The following is a 13,986-nucleotide window of genomic DNA, read 5'->3' as shown; positions in this document are numbered from 1 at the left end:
AAGTTAAAGAATCCTGCAAGTGAACAGGGGCCACCTCCTCCTGCGAAAGCTGTTTCCCTAACCCTGGGGACAGGACGCCGGGTCTAAGTGGGTGTTGGCCTGGCTCCCCCACACCCCTCCCCCTACCCCAGGGATGACCTCAGCCTGGGTCAGCCCCTCTGTTCTGGGAGACCTCTTCCTCTGCCTGCGTGACCCTGACCATACCCAGTGTGGCATCCCAGTCAGAGCCACAGCCACATGTGGTGGGAACAGGGGACAGATACCCCAGGTTCGCATTGGGACCTTTGCACCTGAGCCGAGCTATCGTCACTTGTCAAGTCATGCCTGGTGGAATCAGGAAGGGCCTGTTGGGTCAAAGATCTGCAAGCCCCAGCGAGGGGTGTCTAACATGCAGCAGCACTGAAATCCTGCTTCTCTGCCCAGCATTGAGACGGAGCCCAGCTGATTCCCAGGCCAAGGCTTGGACTCGAGAGCAAAGAGGGAGCAACCACAGGGGGTGCTGGGGCGTGCCCGGGGCAGGCAGCCAAGAAGGGAGGGAGGTGGGAACTGTGCTGACTGACAACCAGGCCGTCGAGAACCTACCCCAGTTCCGCCACTTAACCTCTCAGCCTCAGTTTCCCCACCTAACAAGTAGGCATGAGTACTACCACTGGATTGTTCAAAGGGTTAGTGGTCCTTCTAGCCTTGAGGGCCCAAGGCCCTGCAGAATGCCCCCTTGCCTGTCCCTCTCTGGGCAACCGTGAGAGAGGATGGAGGTCATGTGGCTGTGGCCCCTGATATCCCAGGGCCAGCAGCTGAGGCTGCGGGCGGTGCCCCAGAGGGCGCCCTGTTACGGGGCAGAGGGCAGGGAGCCCTGCTTCTCCGCTCAAAGCTCTCAACCATGTCCTCTTTAGGTTACCTGTTTTGCCAGCTCTTATGTTTGATGTCTCCTTAGCACTTCCTAAATGATTCTCAAGTCACATACTGCCTTTGGCAAGCCGGTGATTCTCTGTGGGAGCAGTGTCAGCCGGCATGGTGGGGGGCTGTTCTGTGAACTGCACAGCACTCAGCCCCTCTGGTCCCTGCCCATTCCATGCCAGCAGCACCCCCACCTTCACTAGGATGGAGTTTGTCTCCTCACTGCTCTATCCCTTGTGCCCCTCACCCCCACCAGGCAGCATTTCTAAACACTTCCAGAGTGTGCCACCACCCTCAGGTGAGAAAACCCCCATTCCAGTCACACCTTCAAGATCCCTGGTGTACGGTACTCACCCTTGGTCTAAACACCTTTCATTATCAGAAATGGACACGCTGAGGGTGGTCCATTCTGCAGTAGCTTAAAAAAGCCACCCCTGTGCTCTCTTGGACCTTGGCCTGTTGATTAACATGTTAATTAACACATTGTGTGAAGTCACCAGAATGGAACAGAGTACCCCCTGTGTGGCCTGACCCTGAGAGAACAATGGGCCTGTTTCCTCCTCGCCCTGAATAGGTAACGTGTTGACATGGCCTGAATGTATTTACTTTTCTTTTTCTTTTCTAGTGTTCACTGGTTTGCGCTCAGCTAGTGTTCACTGGTTTGCGCTCAGCTAGTGTTCACTGGTTTGCGCTCAGCTGAATGAAACCCAAGGACTCTTCCCTTCAGTCCTATTCTGATCTTTTCTAACCCAAAGTGTGAGACACGAAAAAGACAGTCATATCCTGTTAGTTCAGGCCCAGTTTTGCAGTGCAAATGATTTTGAGTCCCAAATTATCATCGTAGTGTGTTAGCCGTCTTCCCATCCCAGCCTTGTCCCCAGTTTTGCATCCTTTGCAGATTAGCTGGTCATCCACCTCTGGCCTTGCTGTATTGTTGATTAAAATATTGACAAACTAGGCCTTTGGCATGATAGGGGAGATCTCAGGCCAGATTGATAATGATCAGTACTTCTTGTGGTTCTCTACCTGCTTTTAAATGGACCCAAATTAATCCCAACTCTACCCTACATTTCTCTGTCTTGTCCACATGAGCATCTTTAAACCCATGTGTTCAGCTGCCTTGCTAAATCAAGATTTACTGCATTCCACCCAGCTTCAAGGCTTTGCAACTCCTTTGGAGGGGGAGATGCACTTCACTGAGCATGATTTGTTCTTGGCGGCCCTGTGCCAGCTTCCAGTGCCCACCACTTCCTCTCTGAGTGTGCCAAACATTCTGCTGTTTAGAAGTCTGCAGGAGTTCAGGTTGGAGTTTTGAGAATCCACCCTTTTTGTTTGTATGAGAATACAGGTAGTGGGTTTCCTGAAATCTTTTCTGTTCCCCTCGATTCTATGGGGATGACCAGAAGCAGCACTTCAGGCACACCTGTTTCTGGTCAGTGGTACAGTTCCCGCTTAAAGGCGTCCTTGTGTGTTCTTTCCATCCCTGACAGTTATCTGTGCTCTCGCCTCTCCACTCCAAGAGGGATGTCTGAGTGGTTCTGCTTGCCCTGCCATCTCTTCGTTATTAAGACACAGCGTCATTCTCCTGCTTCAAACATAGATGTCATTTTTTAAGGAAACCTTTTAGATGGACCTTCATATTTGTTCTAGCTCTCCTGTTGGCCTATTCATATCAAAATTTCCTGGTGTCTTCCCAAGAACATGGCCTGGCCAGCCAGACAGCCAGCTTTCGGCGGGCAGGACTGAAGGCAGCCTCTCACGGCCTGCAGAGAGATGCTCTGGAAATGCTGCATGGTGGCAGGGCAGAGAGTGGTGTGGTATGATGGCCTGTCAGATGACCGTGTCATCATAGAAAATTCTTTATCGAGTCTGCAGATCCATTTACACAGGTCTGCTGCTGCTGCTTCTGCAGACTACACATTCCTTCAGAACAACCTGCCCATTCTCTTAGCCCACCAAACTTTAGTCATGCCACAGGTGGGTTAAAACTATAGTTTCACCATGGCTGGTGTGGCTCAGTGGATTGAGTGCTGGCCTGCAAACCAAAGGGTTGCCGGTTCAATTCCCAGTCAAGGCCCATGCCTGGATTGCAGGCCAGGTCCCCAGTTGGCAGCATGTGAGAGGCAACCACGCATTGATGTTTCTCTCTCTCTCCCTCCCTCCCTTCCCCTCTCGCTAAAAATAAATAAAATTTTTTTAAAAAAATAATAAAGTAGGTGATATAATCCTTAAAACATTAAGAGTGTGTGTGTGTGTGTGTGTGTGTGTGTATGGTTTTCCTGTCTCCCTCCTGCTTCCATTTCTCATTGTCTTCCCTCAGACCTAGGCTTGATTTTTATAGGGAATATGATTGAGTGCCTGGTATCTGGACTGAATGGGGCATCCTGGGGCCCTCCTTAGGTGCAGACCTGGATCCCCAGATTTGGAGCAGATCCTGGCCCTCGTGAGCAGCCTTCTGGGGTGCAGGCCCTGCCATTTGTATATTGGGGTGAATGGAGGCAGAACTGAAGGACTGGTTAGAGGCAGGGTCTGGTCAAGTGGAAACAGGTTTGGCAAGCCATCAGTGCTCCTAGAACAGATAAGGCCTTCCCTGGGTCCTCTCGCTGGACTTCCCCAGGTGACCTTTCATCTGTTGCCCACAGTTCTGGAGGCTCTGAGGGGACCGTCAGCGAGATTTTGAGTCACCCTGAAATGTATACACTTGATGATCTCTCCTGTCCCAGATGTTGAAATTATTCAGCCCAAGGCTGAGATAAAGGAATCCAGAGAAGGCAGGGGAGGGGGAGCTTGTAGGGGAAGAGGACAGAGTTCCAGGCACAGGGAAAAGTAGGCCTTGGAGGACAGATCCAAGAGGACACTGAGCTTGACCTTCGCAGGTTTCCTGACAGTGGGGGTTAAGCGTCCCTCCTAGGCCAACCGTAGAGTAGGACACTTCTCTGTGGAGAGCTGGGTGTGGTGCAAGGATCCTCCTATGTGCCTGCATCACTTCTGCCCTCTTCAAGAGGCAGAACTGTCTAGTGTAGTGATTCTCAAAGTGTGGTCCCTGGACCGGTAGCTCCAGCATCACCTGGGAACTAGTTAGAAATGCACATTCTTGAACCCCTTCGCCAACCTACTGAATCAGACTCTGGTGGGGCCCAGATGTCTGCATTTAACAAGCTCTCCAGGTGATTCTGGTGCACGTTAGTAAGTTGGAGAAGTACTCAGATGGGCTTCAAAGCAGGATTATCTAGGGCTTGACTTACCATTTTCTGACTTATAATGATTTGAAAATGATATGCATTCAGTAGAAGCTGTACTTTGAATTTTGAGCTTTTCCTGAGCCAGTGTTATGCAGTGGGATACTCTCTTGTGACGCCGGGCAGCAGCAGCAGCGAGCCACAGCTCCTGGTCAACCCTGCGATCACGAGGGTCAACAACCAGCTCTCTGTAGTGCACTGTGTTTTTGGATACTGTGTTATGCACATGTTATTAAGGTAGGCTAGGCTAACCTGTAATGATCGGTAGGTTAGCTGCATTAAATGCATTTTTGACTTATGAACTTATGATGGGCTTATCGAGACATAACCCCATAGTAAGTCATGGAGCAACTCTACTCAATAGCAGTGTGACCTTGGGCAAATCACTTAACCTCCCTGACCCTCTATAAAATGTTTTGTCATCTATAAAATGGAGACAATAATGCTACTTGTTATTGTGATGATTAAATGAGAATGCTTGTAAGGAGTTTAATAGAGTGTTGTCATTTAGAAGTCATCTGCTAGTCTGACCTCCTTTGATCTTCACTGTCTCTCTCTCTAGGTAGTATCTGATGCCGCAGATCAAGGCGTGGCCATCACCGGGAACCAGACCTTCAACAACTGGAACTGGCCGAATGCAATGATTTTTGCAGCCACCGTCATCACTACCATTGGTAAGTCTTCAGGGACCTTTGGGATACCCACTCTCATGCTCTAGCTCCACAGAGCCCTATAGTATAGTTCTGGTCACATGGCCTTGTCGAGGTAAAATTGGGTCATTTGCAGCCTGTCCTTTTGACACTTTTCCTTGGGACTTAGTAAATCCTTGGCGACTGGTTATGCCTGGGAGACTGTTCAGGAGTCCTGACCTGGGCTCTTGAGGTGACGCGGCCTGATAGAGCCACGCAGGAGCTTGTACAGGTTGCGCATCATACAAACCAATCCAGCTTGCTCGCTGAGCTGGGTGTGTGTTCTGGTTATCTGTGGCTGGCTGCCTAAGCAGCCACTCTAGGAGTCAGTGACTAAAAAACGTAACTTCTTATCTTTCGCCATTCTGTGGGTTGACTGGTTTCAACTGGTTGGTTCTTGCTTGAGGCCTTTCAGGCAGTAGAGTTGTGGTGGCTGCTGCCAGAGTTGCCTGAAAGCCTCTTCTTCCATCACGTGTTTGGTAGTTGATGGTGCCTGTTGGCTGGGAGCTCATTTGGGGAAGGAGACATGATGGTGTGGTCATCTCACAGTGGGGCAGCTGGGCTGCAGGAGGGAAAATCTCAAAAGTGAGCATTTCAAGAGATCAAGGGGAGAAGCAGCGGTCTTCTTAGACCAAGCCTACCCATCGTTACTGGTCAAGCAAGTCACTAAAGCCCAGGTTCAGAGGGAGGGGAATTAGACCCCAGCTTGACTTCAGCCCCAGCAGGTTGCACAAGAAGGGCAGGAATGAAGAATGTCCATGTTTGGAGACCTTCTACCACAGTGGTTCTGGGGTGTCTACCCAAAGACAGCGTCTTTTTCTGATTTACACATGGATGTCCTACAGACTAGTAGAAGACTTGCTGATGGTCGAGGCTGAGTCTGCCTTCAGCGAACTCCCAGTCTGATGGCAGAGACAGAGCCCCATGCCATCATAATTGCTATGAATGATCATGATCATAGTGTGATCAAAGGAAAGGTCATTTCCTAAGGATTGATTTTAGATCAACAGCAAGTGGTGTCTTAGAGAATGAGCTTCCCTCAAGTTCTCTGTGTGTGTGTGTGTGTGTGTGTGTGTGAGAGAGAGAGAGAGAGAGAGAGAGAGAGAGAGAGAGTGATGGAGGCAGGAGGCACTTTGGTCCATTACCCCCACTATGACTCTGTTCTTAGCTTCACTTCTCTCATTCCTCAGGCTATGGCAACGTGGCCCCCAAGACTCCTGCTGGTCGTCTCTTCTGTGTCTTCTACGGTCTCTTTGGGGTGCCACTTTGCCTGACGTGGATCAGCGCCCTAGGCAAGTTCTTCGGGGGACGAGCGAAGCGGCTGGGCCAGTTTCTCACCAAGAGAGGCGTGAGCCTGGTATGTCCCTCACCCTAGGTGTAGGCAGAGGTGGGGGCGTGGAAACAATCCAAGAACTGGACAGAGGTGCTAGATGGCGAGAGGGCAATTTCAGAGCCCCCTGCCCTCCCGGGTCTGGCTGGGAACAGCATCCCTTCCCTCCTTTCCTGGGTAGTCAGCCTCTTCCTGGGTGTGGTGCCCTGCCGGCCTTCCCGCTGGCCACTTTTCCTGCCCTCTTGGCCTCCCTACTGGGATCCCCTAGTCTCCACTGCTGTCTGACTTGGTCTCCTGCCACCCCATCAGCGGAAGGCGCAAATCACGTGCACGGCTATCTTCATTGTGTGGGGCGTCCTGGTCCACTTGGTGATCCCGCCCTTTGTGTTCATGGTGACCGAGGAGTGGGACTACATCGAGGGCCTCTACTACTCCTTCATCACCATCTCCACCATCGGCTTTGGCGACTTCGTGGCCGGTGAGTTCTGTCCTCCCTCTTCCCTCTGCCTCCCCACCTTCCCTTTCTCTGCTTCTCCAATCTCAATTCAGCTGACCTTCACTGGGACCCCGAGTGGGCACTTGTGTCCTGGGCCCTTCCTCTCCCCATGGGGTCCTTGTCCCACCCTGCCAATTACAAGAGGAAACCAAAACATGGAGTAATTGCAGAAGTTTCCTGTTTCCTTTTCTTGGAACGTGGCTTTCTTCTCCTCCTTTCCTCTCCTCGTATTTAGCATCTGATCTCTTCCTAGCAGGCCGAGAACACGTGAGTGCCCACCCACCTCCTGAATGTAGGTGCACGAGGTAGCTGGTAGGGCCTTCTACCTGCAGGGTTTGTGCCTGTTGTCCAGAGAGCCCCACCCTGTCACAGAGCTGCCTTCCTTCCAGCATTTACAAGAGCTGAGGGAGCTGCCCCAGAGGCTTGGCTCAGAGGCCCGAAACTTGCTCTTGCCACAGGCAGCTTCAACACAAGAGAGGCCTTCTCCCCACTGCTTGGGCCCAGACACTCCCTCCTACCCTTCCCCCTGTGTAATCCAGGCAGGAGATAAGATTCTTTGGCCCCTTTGTCTGTCCAGTCACTGGGTCACTCTAGTACTTGTGCCTGTGGCCCGCACAGCATCCTGGTTCTTAATCTTCTTGACACCCCGTTGGGCCGCACTGACCCAGTCTTTGTTCCCCCAATGCCTGCTGCCCTGCCCAGTTGACCTCAGCCTCTGCTCCAGGGGCCTCTGGTCTCCCCCTTCCCCTCCTCAAGGGGCAGGGCAGAGGCAGGTCACTACCCTTCTGCCCCATTGTAAGTGGAGACTTGGAATGCTGGGAGGGGGTGGCTGAGTGGGGGAGGAACAGGAAAGGGGCCTGAACACGCCACTGACCTGGCAGATCTAGGCCTGCTGTTTTGGGAGATAAATTTAGACAGAGACACAGCCCTGACATTGTGTAGCCGTTGGGGCCCAGAGCAGGCAAAGGGGAAACCTTTGTCCTGGAGAAGCACAGCAGGGTGTTAAGTATACTTTCTCAGCTCCAGCAAGACACGAAACCTCTGCCTCAGTGTCCTTATCTATAAAACTGGCTTAAAAAACAAAACAAGCAAACAACCCCAAAGTTACAGGGTGTTCGTCAGTGCTGAGGAGCGGGCCCAGCTATACGATCATGTGCCCTGGTTGTCGTCATAACCTCCTGTGCCCGAGACCCTGAGTGAGATCAGCAGCAACTCCTGTCTGTGGGGGGAGACACAGCTTCTGCCTTTGGGGAGCATCTAGTCTGATGAGGGAGGTACCGTCCTGGCCCTAAGGGAACCCCCTTTCTCCAGTCCCTTTTCCAGGTTGTTGCCAGTCTTCCAAGGGGGTGGGGGATATATAATGACGCAGATCAATATGTCGGAAGTGGAAACTTATACAAATCTCAGATAATCCTGGAGGAGAGCAACCAGAACTGTGTGGGGAGATCCAGGAGGGCTTCCTGGAGTAGGTGTCAGAAGTCTGGCCACTGGAGAAACCAATTCAAGGGGGGCAGAAACAGGAAATCAGGAGGCAGGCCAGACCTTACTGAAGGAGAATCAAGGCTGTCCAGAATATTTCCTCCTGGGACCAGTGCCCAGAGTCCCCTCGGCCCAATCACCAGCTCATTTTAAACCCATGAGTCTGTCCCCCCACTGAGGATGTCAGAGCACTCTCGGTTCATTTCCACCCTGGTTTTAACTGAACTATAACATATATACCAAAAAAAGGTACACAAAACAGCTAGGTGTAGGGGTAGGTGACTAACTGAAAGGCAAACATTCATGGACTGTTTCCTGAACCTCCCTCAGCCCGGCAGCCATTCTCTTGACTTCTGGCAGTTGAGGAAACCGGGGCTCTGAGAGGTGGGGGACTGGAAAAGGCCCTTCAGAACGACGGGACAGTCCAGCTTCTAGAGCAGGCCTCCTTCCCTTCTCAGTGTGTCCCCTTCTGTGTTCTGGCACTGTGCCCAGTCTCAGACAACAGCTGTGGCCTTTGAGTGTTTCCGAGTCCCACTGACCCTCTCCTCACCCTCTGGGCTTCCTGTTCTGTCCTCAGGTGTGAACCCCAGTGCCAACTACCATGCCCTGTACCGCTACTTTGTGGAGCTCTGGATCTACCTGGGGCTGGCCTGGCTGTCCCTCTTTGTCAACTGGAAGGTGAGCATGTTTGTGGAGGTCCACAAGGCCATTAAGAAGCGGCGGCGACGGCGAAAGGAGTCCTTCGAGAGCTCCCCGCACTCCAAAAAGGCTCTGCAGATGGCAGGGAGCTCAGCGCCCAAGGACGTCAACATCTTCAGCTTTCTGTCTAAAAAGGAAGAGACCTACAATGATCTCATCAAGCAGATTGGGAAGAAGGCAATGAAGACGAGTGGGGGTGGGGAGAAGGTCCTGGGGATGGGACCCGGACCAGTACCGGGACCCGGACCTGGGCCAGGGCCTCAAGGGGTCACGCTGTCCGACGTCCCTGCCTCCCTGGCCCCTCTCGTGTTCTACTCTAAGAACCGGGTGCCAAGCTTGGAAGAGGTGTCACAGACACTAAGGAGCAAAGGCCATGTGTCACGGTCCCCCAGTGAGGAGGCTGGGGCAGAGCCCCCCGAGCTTGGTTCCCCCACCTCTGAGGTGTTCACTAACCAGCTGGACCGCATCAGTGAGGAGGGCGAGCCATGGGATGCCCAGGACTACCACCCACTCATCTTCCAGAACGCCAACGTCACCTATGTGAATGAGGAGACTGGCCTCTTGGATGAGGAGACATCGAAGTCCTCATTGGAGGACAACCTGACTGGGGAGGAGAGGCCCCAAGAAGAGGCTGAGGCCGAGGTGCCCCTGAACTTGGGCGAGTTCCCCTCATCAGACGAGTCCACCTTCACCAGCACCGAGTCAGAGCTCTCTGTGCCTTACGAACAGCTTATGAATGAGTACAATAAGGCAAACTGCCCCAGGGGCACATGAGGTGGGGCCGCTCCCCACTCCACCTTTGATGGCTTCCGTTACCCTTATCCTGCGGTGTCCTGCTGTGCCTGGGACCCCCTGGAACTGGGAGTGGGGGGCCAGGGGCCTGCCTCACCTTTCACCCCCTACAGCTAGATGCTATCAGTCAAGCAAGGTGCGTGCCCAGGACAGGGCCTCTGTTCTCCAGCTGAGCAGGCACCCTGGCAGTGGGAGGCATCTGTCCTGAGAACAGCTGCTTTATTCCATGGTTCAAAGATGTGTGTGGGCTGGCAGGACTGACCTTGGCCCCATCATACGGTTGAGAATATCACACGGTTCTCTTAGGTCGGGTCTCGGCCACTCGAGCTTACCAGTATTAATGAGCTGCTTCTATGTGTGGGTTCAGCACTGACCTAGACATTTCAAGAGAGGGAGGGTTCCGCCTTTGCTGGAGGTGAGGCTGTGGTGTGGGGGTTTGGCACTCCAGTCTCTGCAGGAGCTGGGCCCTGCCTGGGGCAAGGATTTAGCCACCTCCCAACTGCCTGACTGGCCCCTACTGAAAAGCTCAGTTGGGAAGAGAGATTGCCTGGGGGAAGGGAGTGAGGAACTACACTTCTGAGTAAGTCCCAAGGGTGCCCCGAGGTCCTAGTCCTTGTTTTGATTTACTAGGACCCAGCCCAGCCCGTCTCTAGTCTCAGATAACCTTTGGCCAAGCGATGATAGATGCAGGCTCTCTGCCTCCTGAAAGTGGTGAGCAGAAGAAAAGGGGAAGGCCATGGTCACCGAGGCTCCTGGAGCTGGTGAAGAGGGAGCTGCAGGAGCCAGCTCAGCTCTGCCCCCACCTTCCCGTTTCCCTGTACCTGGAACAAGGACCTCACTGCTCCCCAGGTTGCTCTGGGCTCACAGGTGGAAATGACCAAATATGTGAATCAAGCTCCTCCCTCCAGCCTCGTGTGTGTGTGTGTGTGTGTGTGTGTGTGTGTGTAAGAAAGAAAAAAAAGAAAAGGATTTGTGATGGGGGAGCAAAAGATAATGTGAAACTGTACACAGACTGCTTCCGGTAGGGCTGGCAGAGTCCTTAGGTTCTCTGTGATGCACACTTGGGCTGGTCCACGCTGCCCTACGTGTTTTGTTATTTTTTAAATAAACTGCTGTTTTTATATACCTGTCATCTGTTGTTGGCTTTAGTGCCAAAAAGGAGAGGAGAAAGAGCAGGGTCCCAAGGATTGGGACATTCAGTGTTCATACTCTTACCCCCCCGGCTCAGTTGAGCCTTTCTCAGTGACCTCAGCCAAGATCATGGAAGAGTCCCTATACTGACTGGCAGGTGAGCAAAGTTGTTGGGGTGCCTGTCACAGGTGATGAGTGGATACTGGGCGGGAGGTGGGTGATCACCCTTGACCCCAACACCCTCTCTGCTTCTTATCCCTCCCCAATACTGTGGGCTACGCAGGGCCAGAACCCACCCCCAACACATGTGAAGACAGTGATGGACACGTGTCCACACCCCTACTCATCCTGTGACCAAGGGATATGCTGGCTAGACAGTGGGGTGAAAAGGAGCGGCATTCTATTTTTCTGTGAAATGCTTGAAAATGCTCATCTTAGTTTCCTCACCCCACCTTGCTGGAGCATCGCTGGCTGTTCTGGAATCGCACACACTGTACATACTGGCAATGATGTCAAATGTAATTTATTTTAGCATTGCATTTTTACAATAAAACATGCGATGGACTGGCCCGCCTGGTGTGTGTTGTGTGGGAGCGGGGGCCGGGGTGGGTGCAAGGTGGTGAAGCAGTCTGGGAAGACCGGGGAGGACTGAGGACAGCCTTGAGGTCTAGAGGGGAATTGGGGTGGTCTGGAAGGGGGAAAGAAATGACAGATGAGGCGATGGTGGAGTGTGGGCTCCTAAGATGAGGTGGGCAGAAGAGGCCTCTTGGAGGAGGTGACAGTTAACCGGTCTGTGTGGGGTAGGGAAGGGCCACTGCAGAGGGAGTCCAGGAACCAGGAAGGAGAGTCAAGGGGGAGAGGTGGGAACGATAATGGCAAACTCGTGGCACCTGTCTGCCCAGCACCATTCTACCTGCTTTAACTCAATAATATGTGAGTGAACTCGTTTGATCTTGCAACAGCTGTACAAAGTGGGTATTACATCCCAATTTTATAGGCCAGGAAACAGGCCCTGGGAGGTGACTGATGCAAGATCTCAACAGGTGAGGAGCCTCGGTGCAACCCACACAGCCCCACTCGGGTGTGGAGATGGGTGTCTTCCGTGACAATTCCAGGGCTTTCTTCACAATACCACAGGACAGTTAAAGAGTTTTGAGTCTCGGGGAAAATGAAAAGTTCTCTTGAGTTCAGGAATGAACCCTTTTTTTTTTTCTTTTTTTAACGATTTTATTTATTTATTTTTAGAGAGAGGGGAAGGGAGGAAGGATGAGAGGGAGAGAAACATTAATGTGTGAGAGATACAACTATCGGTTCCCTCTTGCGCACCCCCAACTGGGGACCTAGCCTGCAACCCAGGCACATGCCCTGACTGGGAATCGAACTGGCGACCCTTCGGTTTGCAGGCCAGCTCTCAATCCACGGAGCCACACCAGCCAGGGCAGGAATGAACCACATTTTTCATGAGGGTACAGATGGTTTACAAAGGACCATTGTTAGAAATACCAACCAATTCTCAATTACTTGATATCATCCCTCTCTCTGCCCAACCATCGCCACACTTTTCTCTCTCTCCCTCTCCCTCGCTCTCTTGCACCCACACAGGAAGAGTCTTTGGTTTTGCTTTAGCTCCTTTCAATGTCCAGGTAACAATTTTGTCACACTAAAGCACTACCTTTATTTTGCACTTGACCATTTCACAAAGTCCTTTGACAAATACAGCTGGGAGCTTCCCTGTGAGGCAGGTTACTCAGCCCCATGTGCAGTTAAGGAGATGACTACTGGGGCAGTTTCACAGAATTGTGCTCATAGGTGATAAGGCACAAGCAGGGGGTTGGGGTGGAGGTGTGGTCTTGGCCACTGTGGCTAAGATTAGTTGGGAGCTTTCTGAGCAAAGGGTCTGGAAATGGTGGGGGAAAGCAACTGGAGCAGAGGGTAGGGCCTGGGAGGCACCCCAAGTTCCTGAGAAATCAAGAGCACAGGAGGGGTACCATGCAGGGGGCATGGTTACATCGCAGGGCCTGTTGAGGAACAGAAGGTAGAAGATGTGGCTTGAGAGTCAAGGAAGAGGACCATAGCAGGAAAAGCCCTTGCTGACACCAGATTCATAACACAGGTTCATGGGGTACATAGTGCAACCCCCAGAGGTCCCTGGGGCTCTGGGTCACTGCTCCCACTCCAGTGGGCCCCCTCCCAGCAGCCTTTCTCTCAGCCCCTGGCCCTCCCTGCTACCTCCCAGAAGCCTCCCTGCCCTCATAGTGAGGTGGCACCCTGCATTCCACAGTTCTCACCTGGACTCCCCAGTCATTTCTTCTGCTAATGTTCAGTGAGCACCTACTATGTACCAGGCTCTGTTCTGCGCAAAACAACAGTATGTATGTAAAGTGGACAAAAATCTCTACCTTCACAGAGCTTATGGTCTGTTCCCTTTGCTCTCATTTCTAGCCATTTCTCATGGTTTGTGGTTGGTACTTATATCCTATCCATATTTCTCAAGGCTCCTTCAAGCTTGTCTTCTATTTTGTCTTTAAATCCTCACAACAGGTATTATTTTTGCAAATGCAAACTATTAAACAGCAGCAAAACAGCTTCCCTGCCTTACATTACCATTCGTCATGCTACCCTCCAGAAGTTCCTGATCCGATGAGGGAGACACTCTCAGAAAGCCCACAGTCTCATGGAGGAGACAGTTTCTACCCTCAGAGTCGGAGGGGGAGCAAGCACTAAAACAAAGAACCAAGGACGAACTCTGTGTCCCACCTGGGCCTCTGCCCTCCATTGTCACCCTGGAGGAGTCACTCAGCTCCATGCCAGGACCAATAAAAAGAAACCGGGATGTCTGGGTTTCACCCCCTTACTGGAAAGGGCCAGTGCAGGTTATCCTCAGCCCCATTGCATGGAAACTTCCTAGAGCCTGGGGCAGAGTGAGGGGGAAGGAGGAAGTAGGCAAAGCTTTGCTGCTGTGGATGGGGTCTCCTGAATAGCTCAGCCCTGCCAACTAGCTTTCCACCTCTGAAATAATAGGTCCCCAATTTCCAAATTCATACACACCTGGTCCAGGAACCAGATGCCAGTTTGTGAATTGCCAGGATGTGTTTGTGCAACAGCAAGAGTGCCTCCCCGAGTCTCTGCCCCTTCCCTCCATTCCGGCCACCATCCAGGGCACAACGGCCCCTCGCCTGGATCTCCACAGCGACACAGGGCTTGGCACCAAGAGGGGCTCCAAGTATTCGTCGA

The 13,986-nt window shown here is 52.4% G+C and overlaps 1 protein-coding gene across 1 annotated transcript in view; it reads left to right on the top strand.

Annotated features, from left to right (window-relative positions):
• The window catches only part of KCNK5 (potassium two pore domain channel subfamily K member 5), a 37,039-nt gene extending 25,723 nt beyond the window's left edge, over positions 1–11,316 (top strand). Inside the window, exons 2-5 of the mRNA XM_090282343.1 lie at positions 4,699–4,810; positions 6,016–6,182; positions 6,465–6,633; positions 8,708–11,316. Of these exons, the coding sequence (XP_090138469.1) occupies positions 4,699–4,810; positions 6,016–6,182; positions 6,465–6,633; positions 8,708–9,603 (1,344 nt within the window). The 3' untranslated portion in view covers positions 9,604–11,316. The remainder of the gene's footprint in view (positions 1–4,698; positions 4,811–6,015; positions 6,183–6,464; positions 6,634–8,707) is intronic.
• The last annotated feature ends 2,670 nt before the right edge of the window (positions 11,317–13,986 follow it).

The sequence above is a fragment of the Furipterus horrens genome, unplaced genomic scaffold (assembly GCF_987537825.1).
Source record: "Furipterus horrens unplaced genomic scaffold, mFurHor1.1.pri manual_scaffold_6, whole genome shotgun sequence".
NCBI lineage: Eukaryota > Metazoa > Chordata > Mammalia > Chiroptera > Furipteridae > Furipterus > Furipterus horrens.
Note: the sequence above shows the minus strand (reverse complement) of the source record. Positions and strands in the feature narration are given on the sequence as shown.